Raw genomic sequence first — 20,885 nt, 5'->3', positions numbered from 1 at the left:
CGGCCCGACGGGGGCAGTGAGGAGGAGTCATCCTCCATTCCATTCAAGGAGTTGTTTGGGGGGGTCGCGTCCATAGGGTCAGCGGCTCCGTGTCCTGGGGGGGGCGGTGACAATGGTGTCCCCCAGGGCTCCCTTTGGGATCTGTGTCATTTCCCCCCAGCACCCCGCACCACTTCCCCACATCCACGTGGGCCCAGCTGAGGTCGATGCCCTCAGGGTCTGCAGGTGGGCCTTGTTGTCTGCCTCCTGTTAATGATTGATCCCAACCCCGCTGTCCCTGCGCTGCTACCCCCATCTGCCCCACACTGCCGGAGCCATGGGGCTTCACTGGGCCTTCAGCCTCTTCTTCCTCCTCTTCCTCACTCCCTTAATGGATGGCAGCTCCCAGGACCCTGAGTACGGGGTTTTGCGGGTTGGGGTTGGTTGTGGGGTAGCTATGGGACTATGAATGTCTTGCAACGTCTGTGAGGGACTATGGGGCACTGTTGGGGCTGGGGGCAGCTATAGGATTGTGATGTGATGGAGCCTGGTGGGATTGAGGGAGATTTCTGCATGGTTGAGGGGTTATGGGGCCAGAGCTGGGGGGGGTTCCTCTGGGGTCTGGGAGGAACTATGGACCTAAGGAGTATCTGCATGCTTATGGGATCTGGGAGGGCTTATGGAGCAGCTATGGGGCTGGTGGCTCAAGCAGTGTTCCCTCAGGTTGGTGCTGCCATGGGGCTGTTGGTGGCAGCTGTGGGGCCGGTGACGGGGACGGTGACTGCGTGGGCTGAGGGGGACCGTGGGGCCGGGCCCTGCGCCCTCCCAGTCCATTTGGCCCTCGCACCCCATAACAACTTCAACCAGCTCCTGCACATTGAGGTATGGGACACTGTGGGACGTGGGGGGATGTCCCTATGGAGCAGATGGACTCTGGGTGTTCCTGTGGGGTGAGGGGGTTGGGGACACCCCCCGTGGCACACAGGGACATGTGCACCCTTGGGTCCCCTCCTGCCATGTCACCCACGTCACTTCACATCTCCTTCCCCAGAGCTCCCATTTCCCTAGAGCTCCCCCTTTATCCCCATAACCCAAATGTCTCCTGCTGCGTCCCTATGTTCCCTGCAGGTCACCCCAGTGCAGGCTGAGCGCTGTGGGGCTCTGCGGGGTCGGGGGCTGCTCCTAGAGGCCCACAGCCCCAACCTGACCCCCCCTATCACCCGGAGTCTGCATGTGGCCCTGGGGGGGCCAAGGGGTCACCTCATTGTGCAGACGGACAACCTCTCTACGCCCCCGGCAGACCGGTGAGTGCCCAAATCCACCTGAGGCCCCTCAACCCTAAAGCCATCCCTCATCTGCCCACGATTCTCCCCCCAGTGCTCCAAATGCTCCAACTCCCCTAAATAAACCCCAAAATTCTCCCCAAAGCCCCTCCAAATCTACCATGAATTCCCCAAATTCCCCCAAATCCACCCATTTTCACCTACATTGACCCATTTCCTCCAAATTCACCCCAACGCACCACGAATGCCCCCGTTACCCAAAGCCCCCCAAATATACTCTAAATGCCTAAATCCATAACCCCCACCCGTCCCCATATGTCTCTTTGTCCCCAGTGCGTTTCCGGGTCTTCTCCATGGACCCTGACCTACAGCCGAACCCTGAACCCGTCCTGGTCACCATCATGGTAAGGGCCCTATAAGGCTGGGCTGTGGGTAACCCTGTGGGGTTTCGGTGGCCCTACAAGGCTGGGTTCTCACCTTGTACCTCCATGTCCCCCCAGAACCCATTGGGTGCACGAGTGCGGGAGGTGCAGCGGGTGCCCCTGGACACGGTGCTGAGTGACCAACTGGTGCTGCCTGACATCGCCCTGTGAGTGGGGCTATAGGGGGCAATGGGGGGCCATGGGGTGGGACGGGGGCTGTGGGGATTTGGGGCTACAGGGGCTGCAGATGGGCCAGAGTAGTGGGGTTACTGGAGCATTATAATGGCCATAGAAGCTACAGGGGGTTGTGGGGAGCTATAGGACACCATAGGGTGATAGGCACTATGGGGGACTACAGGGCTGGGGCTGTAGGGGGTTTGGGCAACTGTAGGTCACCTTAAGGGCTATAGGGGTCTACAGGGGTTGTAGGTGGATATGGGGGACCATAAGAGCCTTAGGGACTCTGAGAAGCTGCAGAATATAGGGACCGAAAGGGCTCTGGAGGGCTCTAGAGGTCCATAGGGGTCAATGAGGAGGGCTATAAGGGACTATAGGGTCTATAGAAGACTGTAGCAGGAGCCTATAGGGAACCACAGGAGCCTGTAAGGGGCCATAGGACACCACAGGGGCCATACAGGGTTGTGGGAGGCTATAGGACACCAGAGGGATCCTATAGGAGCCATAGGGTCACCATGCCCCTGTGTCCCCAGCCCAGGGACATGGCACATACGGGCACAGTTGGCCGCCAGTCCCAGCACCAACGGCTCCACCGCCTTTGAGGTGCGCAAATATGGTGAGTGGGGTCCGGGGGGTCCCTGCTGTGCCCCCATACCCCCCATAACCCCATCTGTTGTCTCCAGTGCTGCCTGGCTTTGAGGTGCGCATCCGCCCCGAGCGTGGCTTCATTGTGCTGAGTGACCCCGAACCAGCCCCACTGCGCATCCACCTGCACGTCCAGTACGGGGACCCCTGGAGATAAAATCCCCCCAAATCCCCATCTAAATCCTACCCAAATCCCAAATCCCACCGGTCCCCCACAAATTCCAGCCAAAAATTTCCATCCGTCTTCTCCAAATCCCTTCCAGCTCTTCTGAATTCCCCAAATTCCCCTCCAATCCACCCTAAATCAGTGGCCCTGATGTCATTTGGGGTCAGTCCTTCACCCTATAACCTTTGGGTTCCCCCAGCCCTATTGACCTCTGGGGCACCTTGACCCTATTAACTTTTGGGATCTCTCCCTTTGACCTTTATGGCCTTTGGTATCCACCCCCCTGACCCTATTAACCGCTGGGGACCTCCTGACCCCACTGGCCCTTTGGACCCCCAGATTCCCAGATGGAGCACCGGTGTGGGGCCGTGCACAGCTGCGTGTGGGCTGCGGGAGGCTGGGGGCCGGGGGGGTCGCTTCCTGCGGGGCCTGGAGCAGCAGTGCCAGGTGAGACCCCAAAGCCTACGGGGGGTTGACCCCGCCCCTTTCCATTACCCCGCCCCTTTCCATAACCCCGCCCCTTTCCATTACCCCACCCTTCCCATAGCCCACCCCTTTTCTCATAACCACGCCTCCTTACCCATAGCCACGCCCCTTCTCACTATCCTCGCCCCCAGGTGACAGAAGGCCACGCCTCCCTGGAGGTGTCCCCGGTGGGCGTGGCCAAAGCGGCGGGCGTGGCGCTGACCGACCTGCAGGGGGCGCAGCTGCGCCTGGCGGTGGGCGTGGTCGAATCGGCAGGTGGGCGGGGCTTCGGGAAAGGGGGCGGGACCTGAAAGCTTTTGGGGTCCCAGAGGGGTTTTTGGGGTGACAAAAGGGTTTTGGAGTCTTGTGGAGGCTTTGGGATTTCAAAGGGGTTTTCGAGGGTTCCAGGAAGATTTTGGGGTCCCTCGAGGATTTTGGGACCCCTTGTTATCTCAGGGGGATTTGGGATCCCGAAGCGGGGGTGAGGCCACGAAGGGGGCGTGGCCACAGAAATGGGCGTGGCGACGGGGTGGGCGTGGTCAGAAGGGGTTATGAGGTGGAGGCGTGGCCTGACGGTGTCCCGCAGGGGGGGAACTCGTGGAGCGGGAGCTGCTGGTGCCGCTGGTCCGGTCCCAGTGGGCGCTGCAGCTGCAGAGGAGCGCGCGGTTCTTCGTGCCCGGAGCGCCGTACACCCTCGTGGTGAGCAAATCTGCGCGTGACTGTGCAGAGGGGTGCAGATGTCTGCGTGTTCGGGGCGCGCTTTTGCATTCTTGCGCGAGGCCGTGCGCATGCGCTGTTCTCACCCGGTGCGTGCTATGGTGCTCCCGCAGGGCCGGGTGCTGCAGGCTGGGGGAGGCGCAGCCCCGGGGGTCCCCGTGAGAGTGACGGTGGGGGTGACCGGAGCCCCCGCACCGCCCCTCATAGAGCTGCGGGCAGACAACAGCGGGGACATCACTGTCCCCATTAATGTCCCCAAAGGAGCCACCAGGATGGAGCTGAGCGTGAGTGGGGACAGATGTGGGAACGCAGGGTGGGGGATATGGGGACATGGGAACGTGGGGATATGGGATGTGGGAGGTGGGATGTGTAATATGGGACTTGGGCTCTCCATGCACTGTGGTGTCTGTGGGACCCTCAGGTGGAAGCAGGACAGCCCGGTGTCCCCCCAGCACGGGCACAGCTGTTGGTGACCCCGATGGCGGCAGTGTCTGGGCGGTTCCTGGTGCTGGGAGGTCCCCGGGGGTCGCTCCATCCCGGGGAAGAGCTGCGGCTGCAGCTGCACCATGTGGGGCCACCCCCCGCCCCGCAGCGCTTCCACCTCCTGGTGAGCTCCAGCACTTCTGTGCTGTGTTGCACGTGTTGCACGCTGTGTTTTGCATGTTCTGTGTCACACACTGCATATTGCATGTGCGCTGCATGTTATGCACACATGGTGCCACATGTGCATTGTGTGTTGTTACACGTTGCACGTTTGCTGTATGTTTTGTGTGCATATTGCAGTGTGTGTGTGGGTTGCATGCCCTGATGCATTGGCGTGGCATGCATTGTGTTGCATGCTGCACTGCACACATGTCACTTGCATGTTGCACGCCCAGCTGCACATCGGATGTGTGTCATGCATGTTATGTTGCACACAGCTTCTCACGCATGCTGCATGTCCCATGTGTGTTTGCACGTTGCATGTGAGTTGCACGCTAGGCATGCACACTGCATTACATGCCATACCCGGTGTCACACATCCCCATGTCTCTGCAGGCAATGGCCCGTGGGAGGGTGGTGGTGGCCCACACGGTGGCCTCCCAGGTGACACTGACGGAGGTGGCACTGCCGGTGACAGCAGACATGGCCCCATATCTACACGTGGTCGCCTTCTTCCTGAGTGGGGGAAATGTGGTGGCTGCCTCGTGGGGGGAGGCTGTGCGGGGGGGCTGCGATGAGCAGGTGGGTGTACTGGGGGGCTGGAGGGGCTGGGAGGACTGGGGGGCTGGGGGGGCTGGGAAGAAGTGGGAAGGACTCGGGAGGACTGGGAGAGACTGGGTGTGCTGGGGGAACTGGGAAGAACTGGATTAACTGGGACGTACTAGAAGTGCGGGGAGGGACTGGGAGCACTGGGAGCTCTGGTGGCACTGGGAACACTGGGACATACTGGGATCCATGGCTGCAGGTGCAGGTGAAGGTCCCTCCTCGCGGGACCACCCTTCGACCTCAGGACCCACTGACGGTGACGGTGACAACGGAGACTCCAGTGACAGTGGCCATTGGGGCCATCGACACTGCAGTGCTGAGCCTGGAGCCACGGCACCGCCTGAACGCTGCCAAGGTGACCCCAAATCCCTCACACACCAAATTCCTCATCCCCCAAACCTTCAATGACCCCCAAGCCCCCCAGATTGGGGATGTCCCAAATCCTTGCACACCACAAAACCCAAAGCCCCGACACTCAGAGCCCTGAGATCTCCCCCAAACTCTCAGGATCCCCCAAATCCCTGTGACCCTTTAGGGCTGCCTGGAGGAAATGGGGCCATGTGGCCATGTTGGGGACATTTGGGGACAGGGGGTGACCCCGTTCTGTGTCCCAGGTGGAGGCGGCTCTAGGCAGCAGCGATTTGGGGTGCAGCCCTGGGGGCGGCCCTGATGCCATTGGGATCTTTGGGGCTGCAGGGCTCGTGCTGGGACTGCAGGGTGGCAGCCCCACAGTGCAGGCAGGTGAGTGGGGATGGGGACACTGGGGGGTACAGGGAGATATGGGACACAGGGATGTGGGAATATGGCAAGGTACTGATATGACGACATTGAGATCTGGGGATGTGGGGCCATGAGGACACGGTGACGGGGCTCTCCCCACCACAGCCCCCCACTGTCCCCCGGCCCCCACCCGCCAACGCCGCTCTCTGGAGCTGCTGAAGCTGCTGGAGGAGAAGGGTGAGTGCCTGATGTCCCCATGTCACCCCATCCTGTGTCCCAGTGTCTGTCTCCCCCATCACCATGTCCCTGTGTCACCACATCCCCCTGTCACTTCATCTCCATGTCACTGCCTCTGTGTCGCCGTGTCCCCATCTTCATCCCCCTACGCTTTGTCCCCCATCCCTTGGCCCGACCCCATGTGTCCCCGTGGTGCCACCTTCACACGTGTCCCCGCAGCGGGGCCGTGGCGCGATAACGCGGTGATGTGGCGCTGCTGCCGGGACGGAGCGACGGCGCTGCCCATCCGTGCCACGTGCCAGCAGCGGGGACAGCGGGTGACGACGGCGGGGGGCTGCCGAGACGCCTTCCTGCAGTGCTGTGAGGTGGCACAGAACCTGCGGCGGAGGGGACAGCGCGGGGGGTTGGCACGGGGTGAGTGTCAGCAGTGTCCCCAGAGCGGGGAGGGGTGGCCATTGGTGATCTGTATTGATGTGGGGACATTCGGATGGGGGATCCCCATGGGTGGTGGCACAAAGGGGACATCCCATGCCCTGGGATTCCATGACCTGGGATCCCCACATGTAAGGATGTCCCCTGCTGTCCCCATGGCAGTGCTGGAGGCACAGCTGGCAGAGCAGCTGTTGGATGATGATGAGGACGTCCCCACGAGGAGCTTCTTCCCTGAGAGCTGGCTGTGGCAACGCGTCCGTGTCGCCGGCACTGCACGGTGTGTACCCGTGTCCCCATGTCCCCATTCCATATCCCCATGTCCCAATTTACTCATGTCCCCATCTCCCCAGGCTCTCAGTGCTGCTCCCTGACTCCATCACTATATGGGAGATTCAGGCAGTCGCCATTGTCCCCGGACACGGTGAGTGTCACCACCCCTCAGTGGCCCTGCGGTGTCCCCCTGACGTCCCCATTGTGGTGTCCCCATGTCCCCCCTCTCCCCCACCCCCCGAATGTCCCTGTGTCCCCGCCGTGTCCCTGCGCTGCCCCGCAGTGATGAGGTGCTGGCAGGGCTGTGCGTGGCGGAGCCGCAGCGGGTGACGGTGACGCAGGACGTGCGCGTGGCACTTCGGCTGCCCCCCAGCATCCGTCCCCGAGAGCAGCTGCAGCTGCAGCCCCTCATCCACAGCAGGCTGCCCCGCAGCATCAACGTAAGCCCTATAGAAACCCCCATAGGCACCTCAGAAGTACCTCTTTCTCTCCAATAAATACCCTTTTGCTTCCAATAGATAGCTCTCCTGCCCCATAGTACCACTGTGCTCCATACTTGCCCTGCTGCCCCATACGTATCTCTTTCCCTCTAACAAATATACCTTACCCCATAGATACCTTCTTTCTGCCCCATGGTTAACCCCCTGTGCCCCACAGATTACCTTTTCCTTTCAATAGCTGCCTCCTGCTCCTCGTACATCTCCCTCTACCCCACAGATCCCCCCTTAGACACCTGGTACTGCTTCTGCTCCATAGATAACCCCCTGTGGCACATGGATACCGATCTGCCCCACAGATACCCCCTTCCTGCCCCACTGTCCCATAGTCCCCCACTGACCCATGGCCACCTACAGCCTAGTGGCATTGGGTGACAGTGATGGTGATGCAGGTGACGGTGACGCTGTCGGCAGTGGAGGGGGTGTGCGCTGCGCTGGATGGCGTCCCCCAGATGTTAGAGCTGCCCCCGGGGCGGGCAGTGGCTGCACCCCTCACCCTGGTGGCCCTCCAGCCTGGGGACATCCCCATCACCGTCACCGCCCGTGGGCCATGGGGGCTGGGAGACCGCGTCACCCGAGTCCTGCATGTCGAGGTGAGATCAGTGGAGTCCCCTCTGGTCACCTGGGTCACCTCTGGGATCCCCTATGCCCTGTGACCTCTTGGACATTGCTGTCCTTGTGGGTCTCTGGTGGTCTTGCATACTGGGATTGTCACTTTGAGGTTCATGGACACCATGTCCCTGTGACTGTGGTGGCCCTGGATATTTTGGTCCTTATGGGATTTGGGGACACTGGGTCCTCAGTGGCCCTGGGAACTGCATTTGTCCCCTCATGTGTCCCCATGTCCTTGGTGGGAACGGTGCCACCCATTCCTGCAGCCCGAGGGAGAGCTGCACCTGGAGGAGACCACCTACGTCCTGGACACAGATGGTGGGTGTGAGGGCTGGGGGACAGTGGGGACATGGGGACGTGGGGCTTGATCCTGTGGTGTGGTGTCCCTGCAGATAAGCGGAGCCGGAGCCTGGAGCTGCCAGGGGATGTCCCTGCTGAGATCGTCCCCGATGGGGATTTCAGCATGAGCATCCGTGTCAGTGGTGTGTGCGGATGGGGACACGGGGTGGGGACATGGGGGTGGGCACAGGGGACATGGGGACGTGGGAGGACATTTGTTGGGGAGATTGATCTCCAGCCCTGATCCTCTCTCTGTCCCTGTGTCCCCATACCCATGTGTGCGGCCGTCTCCTCATGTTGTGCCCCTGTGTGTGTCCTCTGGGTGTCCCCACACGTTCTCACATCCTTATTACATCCCCGTGTCCCCTGTGTACAACCCTGTGTCCCCCAATGTGTGCCCCTCTGCACATCCCCATGGGTGTCCCAATGTCCCCATGTCCCCCTGCTCATCCCCATCCATGTCCCCATGCCTATCTCACATCCTATCCCCATGTCACATATCCCATATCCCACACTCCTGTGACCCCATATCCCCTTCCATCCCCACACCATCCTGTGTCCCCCTGTCCCCACAACATTCCCCATGTCCCCCTGTCCCCCTTGTCCCAGGCCGGGTGCCAGGCTGGGCGCTGCAGGGCGCTCTGGGGGTGGGAGACTCTCTGCTCCGCTCCCCCCGGGGCTGTGGGGAGCAGTCCCTGATGTCAATGGCACCCACTGCTGCTGCTCTGCGGTTCCTGGATGAGAGCGAAGGGTGGGGGCAGCTGCCCCCCGGGCACCGACAGCGTGGCCTCAGAACCCTGCAGCAGGGTGAGCTGTGGGGCTGTGCTTTATGGGGCGGGCTGTGCTTTATGGGGTGGGCTGTGCTCCAAGGGACGCAGTGCTGGATGGGGGATGTAATGAGGTTTGCATTTCTCTATGGGTTTGCATTTCTCCTTCATGGCTTGCATTTATCTTTGATGTTTGCAATGGGGTGTGCAGTGCTCCGTGTGGAGGCGCAGAGCCCTGCGGGGGTGCAGTGCTGTGAGGGCGATGTCTGCGGTGTCCCCAATGGTCTCCGATGTCCCCACAGGCTTTGAGCGGGTGCAGAGCTTCCGCAAAAGTGACGGCTCCTATGGGGCATGGCTGCACCGGGACAGCAGCACCTGGTGAGGGCAGCGGGGATGGTGTGGGGACGTGGGGACAACAGTGGGACACGGGGACATTGGGGTGCGGGGACATGGAGACGTGGGGATGTGAGGACATCACAGGGGCATGAGATGCGGTCCATGGGGATTTGGGGATGTGGTGACATGGTGTCCTGGCGCAGGCTGACGGCTCTGGTGCTGCGTGTGCTGGCCCTGTCCCGGCCTTATTTGCCAGTGGCTGCCAGTGGCCCTGCTGCGTCCCTGCGGTGGGTGCTGGGGCAGCAGCGCCCAGATGGCGCCTTCTTGGAGCACAGGGCTGTGGTGCACCGCGAGATGCAGGTGGGTGACATCCCTGCTGCGTGCAGTGTCCCCGTGCAATGTCCCCTGAAGGTCCCTGCCGACTGTCCCCACATGACGCTGTCTCACCCACGTGTCCCCGTGTCCCCAGGGCGGTGTGGCAGACCCCGGCCCAGAGGCCACCGTGTCGCTGACAGCCTTCGTGGTGGTGGCCCTCCATGGTGCCCGCACTCTGCTGCCCCCGGACAGCCCCGAGCTGCCCCTCCTGGTGCGTCCCATATCCCCATCCGGTGTCTTGGTCCCCATACCATGTGTCCCTTGTGCCCCCATGTCCCACATCCCCACGTCCCTCATATGTCCCCGGTCCCCTCTACGTCCCCCCAGTGTTCCTCCATCTCTCGTTCATCCCTACCCCCCATGTTCCCGTATGTCCCATGTCCCCCAGTGTCCCCCCATCCCTCCATATCCCCTACTGTCCCCCATCCCTCCATGTCCCCCTGTCCCCCAGTGTCCCCTCATCCCTCTGTGTCCCCTGTCCCCCAGTGTGCCCTATGTCCCTATATATCCCCATGTCTCCCTAGTGTCCCCCATGTCCACGTCCCCCAGTATCCCCCACGCCTCCCTGTCTCCCATGTCTCTTCATGTCCCCACACTCCATGTCCCACTGCCACAGGACAAATCCCTGTCCCGAGCCTCCACGTTCCTACGGGGCCGTGTGGAGCAGTTGGGGACCTATGGGACGGCCATCACAGCCTATGCACTGGCATTGGTGGACACCACTCCTCCAGGGCCGCATCCGGCAGTGGAACGCCTGCGGGGCATGGCCCGGAGCGCCCACGGTGCGTCCCCATGGGGCAGTGGCATTGGATGCCTTTGTCACCATGGGTGGCTCCTGGACCCCTCTGGCCCCTTCTTCGGATTCACTCTCATTCAAGTCCTTCAATTTTATTCTTCCTCAAACTCTTCTTCATATACTTCAAATTCATTCCTATTCAAATTACTCTCCTTCACGTTCGTTCTTCAGGTTCTTCTTTGATTTCGTTCTCCTGATTAATTCGTCCTAAAATTAATTCTCGTTCAAATTCCACAGATTCGTTCCACTTCGGATGGGTTCTTCTCCAAAACTGTTCTTCAGATTTACTTTCCTTTGATTTCGTTCTTGTAATTCATTCTTCAGAGCGATTGTTCAAATTCTTCTTCAGATCCATTCTCCGCACCCACTCTGGGTCCCCATGACCCCATATGAGCCCCCCGTGACCCCGTCCCCATGCAGGTGGCCGTGCGACCTTCTGGCCATCTGGTGGCCCCGCAGCCACAGTGGAGGCGACGGCTTACGCCCTTCTGGCACTGCTGCAGAGCCGTGACATCGCCGGGGCTGGGAGGGCAGCACGGTGGCTCCGGCAGCAGAGCAATTATGGAGGTGGCTTCCACTCCACTCAGGTGGGGGGGGGATTCACAGAGCCCCCTGTGTACCTCAGTGTGAAGGGGACTCGATCCCCGGGGTCCCCTTTGGTGGCTGTGTCCCCAACCTGCTCGGTGTTCCTGCAGGACACGGTGGTGGCCTTGGAGGCGCTGGCCCAGATGTGGCTGCAGTGGGGCCGCGGGAGCACAGCGGGGCTGAACCTGGGGCTCTCCTGGCCGGGGGGTGCCCGGGGGAGGGCTGGTGGCACTCAGGTGACGCTGAAGCCGGGGCTGGAGCCGCTGGAGCAGGAGCTGCAGGTGGGGACGTGGTGGGACATGGCAGGACATGGGGGATGTGAGGACATAGGGGACGTATCTGGACCTGGTAGGATGTGACGTGGAGACATGGTAGGATGGGACATGGTAGGACATGGGGAACGTGAGATGTGGGGGATGTGGTAGGACGTGATCAACATGAGGTTTTGGGGTCCCTGTGTCCTCGCTTTGTCCCCATGTCCCCCAGGTGCCTCTGGGCAGCCCGGTGACAGTGCAGGTGGAGGGACACGGCGAAGGGACGCTGACGGTGGGTAGCTGCATGGACATCGGTGTCACCTCCAAGAGCCGATGTCCCCTCACAACCTCCCCTCACAGTGTCCCCTCATGCTGTCACGGTGTCCTCCTGCTGTCCCATCACGATGTCACGCTGTCCCCTTGCTGTCCCCAGGTGCTCCGCCAGTTCCGCCTGCTGTCACCTCCCAACGCCACGTGCCAGGCGCTGCACCTGGAGGTGGCCATCACCGGCCCCATCCTGTACCACGGTGAGGCCCCGCCCCCAAAGACCCCGCCCTTTCCTCGCAGGGGGCGTGGCCTCGGCCCTGTTTTGCATACCCCAACCCCCAGCAGATGAGGACTACGAGGACTATGAGGACTATGAGGAGGCAGAGCCTAAAGAGGGGGAGGAGCCTACAGAAGGGGCAGTGCCCATGGAAGGGGCGGGGCCTGTGGAAGGGGAGGAGCAAGCAGATGGCCCCGCCCCACTCAGCCCCATGTCCTTATGGGATGCCCGGAAGCGGCGACGACGCAGCACGCAGAGCCCTGCCCACGAGGTGGCCTTTCTGGTCTGCTTCCGGTGAGGGGCGGAGCTTCCTGCTCCAGTGGGCGGAGCTTCCTGCTGATAGGCGGTGCTTATTGCTGATGGGCGTGGCCTGTTGTAGGCGGAGCCCAGGAGTGGCACTAACGGGGATGGCGGTGGTGGAGATCTCTCTGCTCAGTGGCTTCTCACCCCATAGGGCAGACCTGGACAAGGTAGGGGCCTGGGGGACTTGGGGGATGTAGGGGAGCTGAGGGGAGTTATGGGGTGTGGGCTTTGGGGGTGTTGGAGTCGTTGGGGTGGCAGAATGTTGGAGTTGTGGCTTATGGGGCTGTTGGGGTTTGAGGTGTTGTGGTTGGGTGTGCTGGAACATTGAGTTGGGGTTGTTGGGGTTGGAGAGTTGGGTCTGAGGGTGTTCGGGTGCAGGGCTGTTGAGGTGGAGCTGCTGGGTTGGAGTGTTGGGGTGTTGGATGTGGGTGTTGGGGAGGGACGTATCCGGGTGCTGCTGTCCCACAACAGCTGCGGGACGTGGTGGATCGCTGGATCAGTCACTATGAGCTGGATGGGAACCAGTTGGTGCTGTACCTGGATGAGGTGTGTCCCCCTGTGTCACCCGTAACCTCAATGGCCCCGTGATCCCATATCCCCTATGTCCCTGTCCCCACACCATACCCTGTTCTCCCCACACATCTTCGTGTTCCCCCATGTGTTCTCATTCCTGTCCCCAGCTCCCCCCCGAGCGGCAGTGTCTCAGGTTTGGGGCCACCCAGGAGGTGGCCGTGGGCCACATGCAGCCGGCAATGGCAGCCATCTATGACTACTACGAGCCCGGTGGGCACTCAGTGGGCGGGGCCTAAACGGGTGGGGTCTTGGTGGGTGTGGCCATCGGAGGAGGCGTGGCCCATCTGACCCCTCTGTGCCCCATCCAGGGCGGCGCTGCACCGTCTTCTACAACGCCCCACAAAGGAGCAGCACCATCGCCACACTGTGCTCCCCCAAAATCTGTGAATGCGCCCAAGGTGGGACCCCACTGTGACCCCATATGTGGGACCCCCATCCAGTGAACCCCTCCACCCAACTTTTGAGGATCTTGGGGTGAAATTATGGGGTTTATGGGGGAACGTGGGGGAGAGACATGCGGGACAGCGAGAGAACTCTCACCAAGAGCCTTGTGTTTTGGGTCCCTGATGATGCTGGGGCACCCTACTGATGCTGGGGGTTCCCAGGGGGGTGTCCCCATGCCCAAAGGAGGACACAAGAAGTGACAGCTGATGACCGCCACGACTTTGCCTGTTACAGCCCCCGTGTGGACTATGGTGAGACCCCAAATCGCTGCACTTCAGACCTGCTGACCCCAAATTGGCTGCATCCCCATCCTTAACTGCCCTAAATTCCATCTGCTGCCCCTGAGCCCCACAGCTGCACACTGTACCCCACAAGTGACCCCTGAACCCCAAAAGCATTCACTAGGATCCTGTAGTTTTCTCACCAATTATCCTTCTGACCCCCAAACCCCATACCTGCCCTATGATGTCCAGAACTCCTGTGATACAATAACCCCTGTGACCCCATCTTTACGACCTCCATGACCCCTTTGACCCCTTGCCCCCTCTGATCCCCAGCGCTGGTGATTCGGGTGTTGTCCCAGAACGAGATTGGGGCTTTTGTGGCGTTTGAGACAGAAATCAAAGAGGTGCTGCTTGGAGGTGAGACTGAGGGCACTGGGAAGGACTGGAAGGTGGGAATGGGAGCGCTGGGAGAGGCAGGGAGTACTGGGAGGGACTGGGAAGGACTGGAAATTGAGACTGGGTGAACTGGGAATTCTGGTAGAGACTGGGTATAATGGGAGCACTGGAAGAGGTTGTGGGGTGAGAAGGGGATGCTGGGATATATTTGGCCATACTAGGGTAGCATTGGGCAGTGCTGAGGGGGGTCTCTCAGCCATACTGGAACAATATGAGAATGTTTTGGGTAGTACTGGAAAAGGTTGGTGAGTTCATAGTGTGTGTACTGGTGCAGGTCAGGACACAACAGCAGCTCCTGGGGAGCGGAGGCGGCTGCTGGTGCGGAAGAGCTGCCCACTGCGCCTGCAACCCCACAGCATCTACCTGGTGATGGGGGGCAGCGGGGGGACACAGGACCCTGAGGGGCGGTGAGAAGGGGCTGTGCCCCATGTCCCCATGTGCCTATGTTCTCATGTTCCCATATCCCATATCCCAGTGTTTCTAACCCAGTGTCCCTGATCCTGACCCCATACCCCAATACCCCTGACCCTGTCCCCATCTCCAGCCCCCAGTTCCTGCTGGGCCCCCACTCGTGGGTGGAGGAGGTGCCGTCCCCCGGACGCTGTAGGGCCACACGGCTGCGGGGTCACTGCGCCCAACTGCAGGAGTTCCGCACCCGCCTGAGCCAACTGGGCTGCCAGCTGTGAGCCACTGGGAGCCACCGGGAGCATGCTGAGTGCAGCTGGAGCCATTTTTGGGTTGAACTGGCACCACTGTTGGATCAGTTGGGATCAATAGGAAATAAAGTAGTGTTGATTGGGACCGTGTTGGGATCAACCAGAAGTGTGCTGGGTTTGAGTGGGAGCAATTGGAACTGTGTTGGAACAAACAGGGATCACACTGGGTCAAAAAAGATCAGAACGGGTCCAACTGGGGTCATACTGGATTGAAGTGGGATCAGAGCGGGTTTAATAGACGCACAGTCCTCCGAACCACCACAGAGTCGGCCCTCCGGCGGCGCAGAGCGGCTCTGCACGCCGTCCGTGAGGCAACCGGACGTGACGTCACTTCGCGGCGCGCGATTCGAACTCCGGCGGCGCCCATCGGAGCGCCCCAATGCCGCGGCCCAAACCGCGCAGCCCCCGGCGCCGGGGCCGCCCCCCCCCCGCCGCCCCGCCGCCGCCTCCTCCCGCGCGGCCTCGCGGTGAGTGCAGCCCGGAGGGGTGCTGGGGGGTGTGGGGCTGAGCCTTTATCGCCGTTCTTTTCCCGTCTCTTCGCTCCGTTTCAGCCCGCCGGTACCGGCCCGGTCAGAGGGCGCTGCGGGAGATTCGCCGCTATCAGAGCAGCACCGCTCTGCTGCTGCGCCGCCAGCCCTTCGCGCGCGTGGTAACAGGACTCCCCCCAACCCCCCCCACCCAACGTGGGACCCCCCGCCCCAAAATGAGATCTCAATATGAGATCTGGGGGCCCCAAAATGAACCACTCCCCCCCCCCCCTCAATGGAACACCGCGAGAATGGGGCCGTACATAAAAGGGGGGACCCCCACCCCTCAAAATGGAGCATCCCCAACCGGACCTTTCAAAAAATACCCCCCATATACCCAAAACGGGACCCTTCATACCCAAAATGAGAGCCCCCCCTACTCCCCCCCCCCAATGGGACTTACCCTAAAGTGGGATCTTCCCCCAAAATCAACACCCCCTCAAAATTCGACCCTTCAGACCCCCCCAAGCTCTCTGCACCTCCAACCCCCCCTCCATGGATATCCCCCGTGTCCTTGTGCCCCACCTCCCCCCGTGTCCTTCTTACCTCCTCTGTCCCCCCCCGTCAGGGACACAGCATCCTTCACTCAGTGTCCCCCCCATGTCCTTGGGCCCCCCCGTCACCTCCCATGATTCAATGCCATGCTTGTGTTCGCCCCCCTCAGTGTCCCCATGCCCCCCCTCCCCCCCCTCCCTGCCCCCTCCCTGTGTCCCCCCAGTGTCCCCATGTCCCCCTGTCACCCCCCCAGGTGCGGGAGATCTGCCTGCTCTTCACACGGGGCGTGGACTACAAGTGGCAAGCTATGGCCCTATTGGCCCTACAGGAGGTGGGGGGCCTTATGGGTTTATTTTGAGGGGGCATTGTTTTGGAGGGTCTCATGGTTTGGGGTTGGGGGTGTCTGAGGGATACTTTGGGTGGAGCTGGGGGGCTTTGTAGTGCCCAAAAGATCTTTTTTGGGGGGAAGGGAAAGTGGATTTGGGCGTACCCCTTGTGCCTGGGGGTCTCTTTGGGCTTGAGGAGGGGTCTTTGGCTGTGAGGTGTTTTGGGATTGGGGATTGTTTTGGGGGGGGGGATTGGAGGTTTTTGAGCTGTGGAGTTATTTGAGGTCGTGGTTTTAGGGAGGGAGGTTGGGGGTAGGGGTTGTTTTGGAGGACTGGCGTTTGTAGGGTGGCCTGGAGGTGGGAATTGACCCCTCCCTGCTTTGTGGGGTCCCACAGGCAGCGGAGGCATTCCTGGTGCATCTGCTGGAGGATGCCTACCTGTGCTCGCTGCACGCGCGCCGCGTCACGCTGTACCCCAAGGACCTGCAGCTGGCACGGCGCCTGCGGGGGCTGCAGGGGGAGGGGTTCTGAGCTGCCCCCCCCTCCCGCCCCCAATAAACACCCCCTCCCGCCCCCAATAAACACCCCCTCCCCTACTCACACACACAGGCGCACAGAGCGGTGATGGGGTTCTGCTGCCGGGTTGGGGGGATGGTGGTAATGGGGGGGGATTTGGGGAGGTGGTGAGCAGAGGGGTGGGGGGCGCTTGGGAGGATGGATGGGTAGCGGGTGGGGGGGGGGGGGGTTTGGGGGATCTTTGCTGGTTGGTGGGCACACAATCAGAGTGTGAGTGACTTTTTTTTTTGGAAGGGGGCACCCCGTGGTGCTGGGAGCACTTTGTGGGGGGAGAAACTCCTGTATTTTTATCAGGACAACCCCATAAATTTTATCATGATTTGGAGCGGAGTGGGCACACGATAATTTCAGGGGAGTGAACCCAATTCCCCTCTTCTGGTAGGAGGGGTTTGGGTGGGGGGGGAGGGGGGGGTGGAGCTTTTGGGGTCCCTCCCCCTCATAAGGTGTTATAGGGGCAGAGCCGGGGCCCCCCATCCCACAGAACAATGGCGGTGGTGATGCTTCTGCTGCTGTTCCTCCTGGCCCTGATCTGGGGGGGGTCAGCCAGGTGGGGGGGGGCACCATGGGGGGGGGCCCTGCACCTCCTGCACCCAGGAGGGCCACAGCACCTCCACATCCTCACCCGGACCTACGGGGACCCCTTGTGTCTGCGCTTGGGGGGGCGTGGTGAGTAGGGGGGGCACTTTCATGACCCCCCTCATCCCCCTGACTCCTCTTTGGACCCCCATGGCCCCCTTTTCCCCATAAATCCCCCTCCTTTGGACCTTGAACCTTCCCCCTTTAAGATCCCCAACCTCACAGGCTCCCCAGAATTACCCATTGAGAGGGTGGAGGGACCCCCAAACGCTGCCCCCCAATTCCTTCCTGGCCCCCTTCACATTTGTCCCCTCCTTCTACCCCCCACAAAATAATTTGGGATCCCTAACCCCTCCCACCGCCCCATACTTTATCCTGGTACCTCTCACTTCTCCCCCTGCCCCTGGTTTCAAGGTCCCCATGGGGGTCCCTTCCCTCCAACCCACTCATTTCTTGCCCCCCCCCCCAGAGGTGGTGGTGCTGAGCTCTGCAGCTGCCATCCGCGAGGCACTGGCACGGCGCTGGGGGGACTTCGTGGGACGCCCCCACAGTTACCTGGGTATGGGGGAGCTGCAGGGGTTGGGGGCTCCCATGAGGGTTTGGGGTGAGTCAGAGGGGGGTCCCTGTGAATCTTCAAGGGTGGTTCTTTGGGTTTTGTAGTTCTGGGGAGGGTCCCAAGAGGGGTCCATGAAGATCTCTACGGGTATCTGAGGGGGTTTGGGGGTTCTGGGGGGTCCTCATAGGTTCTGGAGATTAGGAATTGGTGTCTGTGGGGGTTCTGAGGGATCCTCCTGGGTTTTGAGTGGAGGGGAGTCCCTGCAGCTCTCTGTTGGGTATCTGGAGGGGGAACTGGGGGTCCCCATGATTTCTGAAGGGGTCTGGTTGCGTTTTTTGGGGGGAAGAACGTTTCTGGCAGTCCCCACAGGTGCTGGACAGGTCTCGGGGTGCCTGGGGGAGTCTGGATGGGTCCCCAAGGATCCCTGCGGCTGTGTGAGGTGTTCTGAGAGGTCCCATGGGTGCCGGGGTGATATGGGTGTCACCCCACAGCGTCCTTGGTGTCGCGGGGGGGGCAGGACCTGGCGCTGGGGGACGCATCCCCAGAGTGGCGGCGGCAGCGGGGGGCAACGCGGGGAGCACTGGCGCGGGCTGTGAGACACCTGGAGCCTCTCCTGGAGCTGCAGGGCTGGGCGCTGTGCCAGGTGAGCACCCCAACGCGGGGCCCTACAACCCCAGGTGGATCCCATCAGCTCCAGGGCTGAGCTGCCCGTCCCCTTGACTCACCCCGACCCCCCTGTGGGGCACCCGCACCCCCTCAGTGACCCCATTTCCCTCCCCACAGGAGCTGAGCTCTTACGGGGCTGCCCCAGTGGACCTCTTTGAGGCATTCGCGTTCCACACCTGCAGCACCATCTGCCGCCTCGCCTTCGGGGACTTGGTGGGGACACGGGGGAGGGATGCGGGGTCTAGGCGTCACCTCGGGGAGCGGGGGGACTCAGGTGCCACTACAGGGGGTCTCAGATGTCAGGTGCCACTGGAGGGGACCAAGGGGTCTTGGGGTGACCCAGGTGTCCAAGGAGGGTGGATCCGAAATGCTCAGGGGCCACTTGGGGTCTCAGATATTCAGGTGTCCCTTTGGGGACCCAGCCACCTCTAGAGGGACCCAAATGACCACATACCTCTTTAGGTTCAGAAGTCTCTCTGGGAGGACCCAGGAGTCACTCTGGGTGACCCCAGGCCCTGTGCCCCACAGATGCCCCCCGAGGCAGAGGTGCGCTCCTTTACACGCTGTGTGGTGGAACTGCTGGAGGTGTGGGGCTGGGCCAGTGTGCGGGCACTGGATGTGCTGCCTCCACTAAGGGTGAGCCCTACGGGGCCCTATAGGGCTTATGGGATCAGCATGGGGCTGGGAAGGGGGTCCACGTGGGGTCTATAGTGAGAATGGGCTATATTGTCCTTGGGGGGTTACAGATGGGGCTGGGAGGTCTGTAGGGGCTGAGGGGGGTTAAAGGGGTTATACAGAGCCCTGGGAGGGTATTGTGGGGTTTCTGTGGGGCTGGGGGGATTCTCAACGGCTGTCTTAGGTTTGAAAGGGTCTATGGGGAGATATGGGGCTGGGATGGAGTATGGGGTCCCTATGGGCCCAGAGGAGCTCTGTAGGGCACTGAGGGGGGTCCCTGTGCCCCACAGGTGCTGCCCAACCCGGGGCTGCGGGAGCTGCTGCGCCTGGTGGAGCGCCGCGACGCCTTTGTGGAGACCCAGATCCGATGTCACCAGGTGGGGATGTGGGGACATGGGGACAGAGGGGGGACACAGCTGCAGGGGGTAACGCATGTGTCCCTACAGGGCTGCACATCCCCCCCTAGGGACACAGTGCTGGGGGCACTGCTGGGGGGGGACCCCACTGTCCCCATGGGGCCGCTGGGGGGGGACCGCCTGCACATGGCCCTCGTGGACCTCTTCATCGGTGGCACCGAAACGACAGCGGCAGCTCTGCTGTGGGCTGTGGCCTTCCTGCTGCACCACCCCCAGGTGACACCACGTCACATCTGTGTCACAGCCACATCTGCTTCCCCAGGGTTCCCATGCCAGTCTCCCATCCCCACGTACCCCCAGGGTGTCCCCACGTGTGTGCTGGGTGTCCCCTCCCGTACCCTACTGCCCTTCCCCATTGCACCACATGCATGTCACAACCATGTCCATTTCCTTGTGTGGATAATGGCTCTGGGGTGCTCCCACCTGTGTCCCTGGTGTCCCCTGTATGATGGCCATCACCGAAGTGTCACGCTCGTGTCACCTCTGTGCCACACCAATGTCTGTGTCTGCGCACAGGGGAAGGCCACCCCATGAGTGACCCGACGTGACACTTGGTGACACGCTCTGACACACGTCCCCTGTCCCAGGTGCAGGACCGAGTGCGTGCAGAGCTGCACCAGGTGCTGGGCCCCACGGGGACCCCAAAGCCAGGGGACATGGGACGACTGCCGCTGCTCCGCGCTACCGTCACTGAGACCCTGCGCCTACGGCCCCCCGCGCCTCTCGCACTGCCCCACTGCGCCCGGCGCCACTCCAGGTATGGCCAGTAATGCACCAGTATGGACCAGTATGGGGCCATACATCTGCCTGCAGAACCATGCACCACTGTCAGTGTTTTGCACTAGAATGAACAAACACAGACCAATTTGTAATAGGGCCACGGGCTGCAGCAGTCCACACTACCAGTAGGTCAGCCCCAGTAGAGCTCATCAGCCCCCATTAAGCCCCAGTACGTCCCAGTTGGCCACTGTAGGGTCTCCCAGTCCATCCCAGCAGCAGTCTGTCCCTTCCCAGCATTGCAGGAATTCCAGTGCCCGCAGGATCCATCGTTATCCCAAACCTCTTCGCTGCGCACCACGACCCCAAGATCTGGGACCGTCCTGCTGAGTTCCTGCCTGGTATGTGTGGGTGCACCCCACAGATGTGGGCCCTGAACCCCAGGGTGGGTTCCTCCCTCTACACCCACTCTCTGACCTCTGTTCTGCCCCACAGAGCGGTTCCTGCAACCAGGGGTCCCCTGGCGAGCGCTGCTGCCCTTTGGTTGTGGGGCACGCTCGTGTGTGGGGGAGGCGCTGGCTCGGGCAGAGCTCTTTGTGTTTTTGGGGTACATCCTACAGCGATTCCGCCTGGAGCCGCCTTCTGATGGGGCTCTGCCCCACTTGGGGGTCACCGCCGGCACCGTGCTGCGCTGCGCCCCATTCCGTGTGCGCCTCGTGCCCTGCCCACCCCAGAGCTCCTGAGCCCAGTGTGTGGGATGTGTGGGTCAGTGC

At 61.6% G+C, this 20,885-nt stretch overlaps 3 protein-coding genes across 3 annotated transcripts; all 3 read left to right on the top strand.

Annotated features, from left to right (window-relative positions):
- Positions 1–316: 316 nt before the first annotated feature.
- Positions 317–14,552, top strand: C4B (complement C4B (Chido/Rodgers blood group); the record flags this gene model as incomplete). The annotated part of the gene is given in 43 exon segments (XM_079547978.1): positions 317–418; positions 703–861; positions 1,108–1,255; positions 1,258–1,287; positions 1,596–1,666; positions 1,763–1,851; positions 2,395–2,477; positions 2,545–2,641; positions 3,012–3,052; positions 3,055–3,119; positions 3,290–3,413; positions 3,724–3,836; positions 3,968–4,138; positions 4,276–4,461; positions 4,893–5,078; positions 5,302–5,457; positions 5,717–5,843; positions 5,988–6,059; positions 6,279–6,473; positions 6,654–6,768; positions 6,842–6,912; positions 7,062–7,201; positions 7,651–7,851; positions 8,137–8,188; positions 8,263–8,352; positions 8,819–9,016; positions 9,279–9,354; positions 9,516–9,672; positions 9,782–9,898; positions 10,304–10,469; positions 10,904–11,070; positions 11,179–11,349; positions 11,555–11,614; positions 11,756–11,849; positions 11,932–12,160; positions 12,246–12,336; positions 12,641–12,715; positions 12,850–12,952; positions 13,051–13,140; positions 13,348–13,437; positions 13,744–13,827; positions 14,141–14,273; positions 14,411–14,552. Coding segments are annotated over 43 exon segments (5,127 nt in total).
- A 409-nt stretch (positions 14,553–14,961) lies between these two features.
- On the top strand, positions 14,962–16,461 carry CENPA (centromere protein A; the record flags this gene model as incomplete). Its single annotated transcript, XM_079547976.1, has 4 exons — positions 14,962–15,049; positions 15,134–15,231; positions 15,858–15,935; positions 16,327–16,461. 4 exons carry the CDS (start codon positions 14,962–14,964, stop codon positions 16,459–16,461), a joined length of 399 nt encoding a protein of 132 aa, XP_079404102.1.
- Positions 16,462–16,991: 530 nt separating this feature from the next.
- Positions 16,992–20,855, top strand: CYP21A2 (cytochrome P450 family 21 subfamily A member 2; the record flags this gene model as incomplete). The annotated part of the gene is made up of 10 exons (XM_079547982.1): positions 16,992–17,172; positions 17,552–17,641; positions 18,130–18,281; positions 18,422–18,517; positions 18,833–18,940; positions 19,270–19,356; positions 19,426–19,611; positions 19,983–20,152; positions 20,410–20,513; positions 20,608–20,855. 10 exons carry the CDS (start codon positions 16,992–16,994, stop codon positions 20,853–20,855), a joined length of 1,422 nt encoding a protein of 473 aa, XP_079404108.1.
- Between the last annotated feature and the right edge of the window lie 30 nt (positions 20,856–20,885).

Source organism: Tetrao urogallus, assembly GCF_951394365.1.
Source record: "Tetrao urogallus genome assembly, chromosome: 37".
Classification (NCBI taxonomy): Eukaryota; Metazoa; Chordata; class Aves; order Galliformes; family Phasianidae; genus Tetrao; species Tetrao urogallus.
Note: the sequence above shows the minus strand (reverse complement) of the source record. Positions and strands in the feature narration are given on the sequence as shown.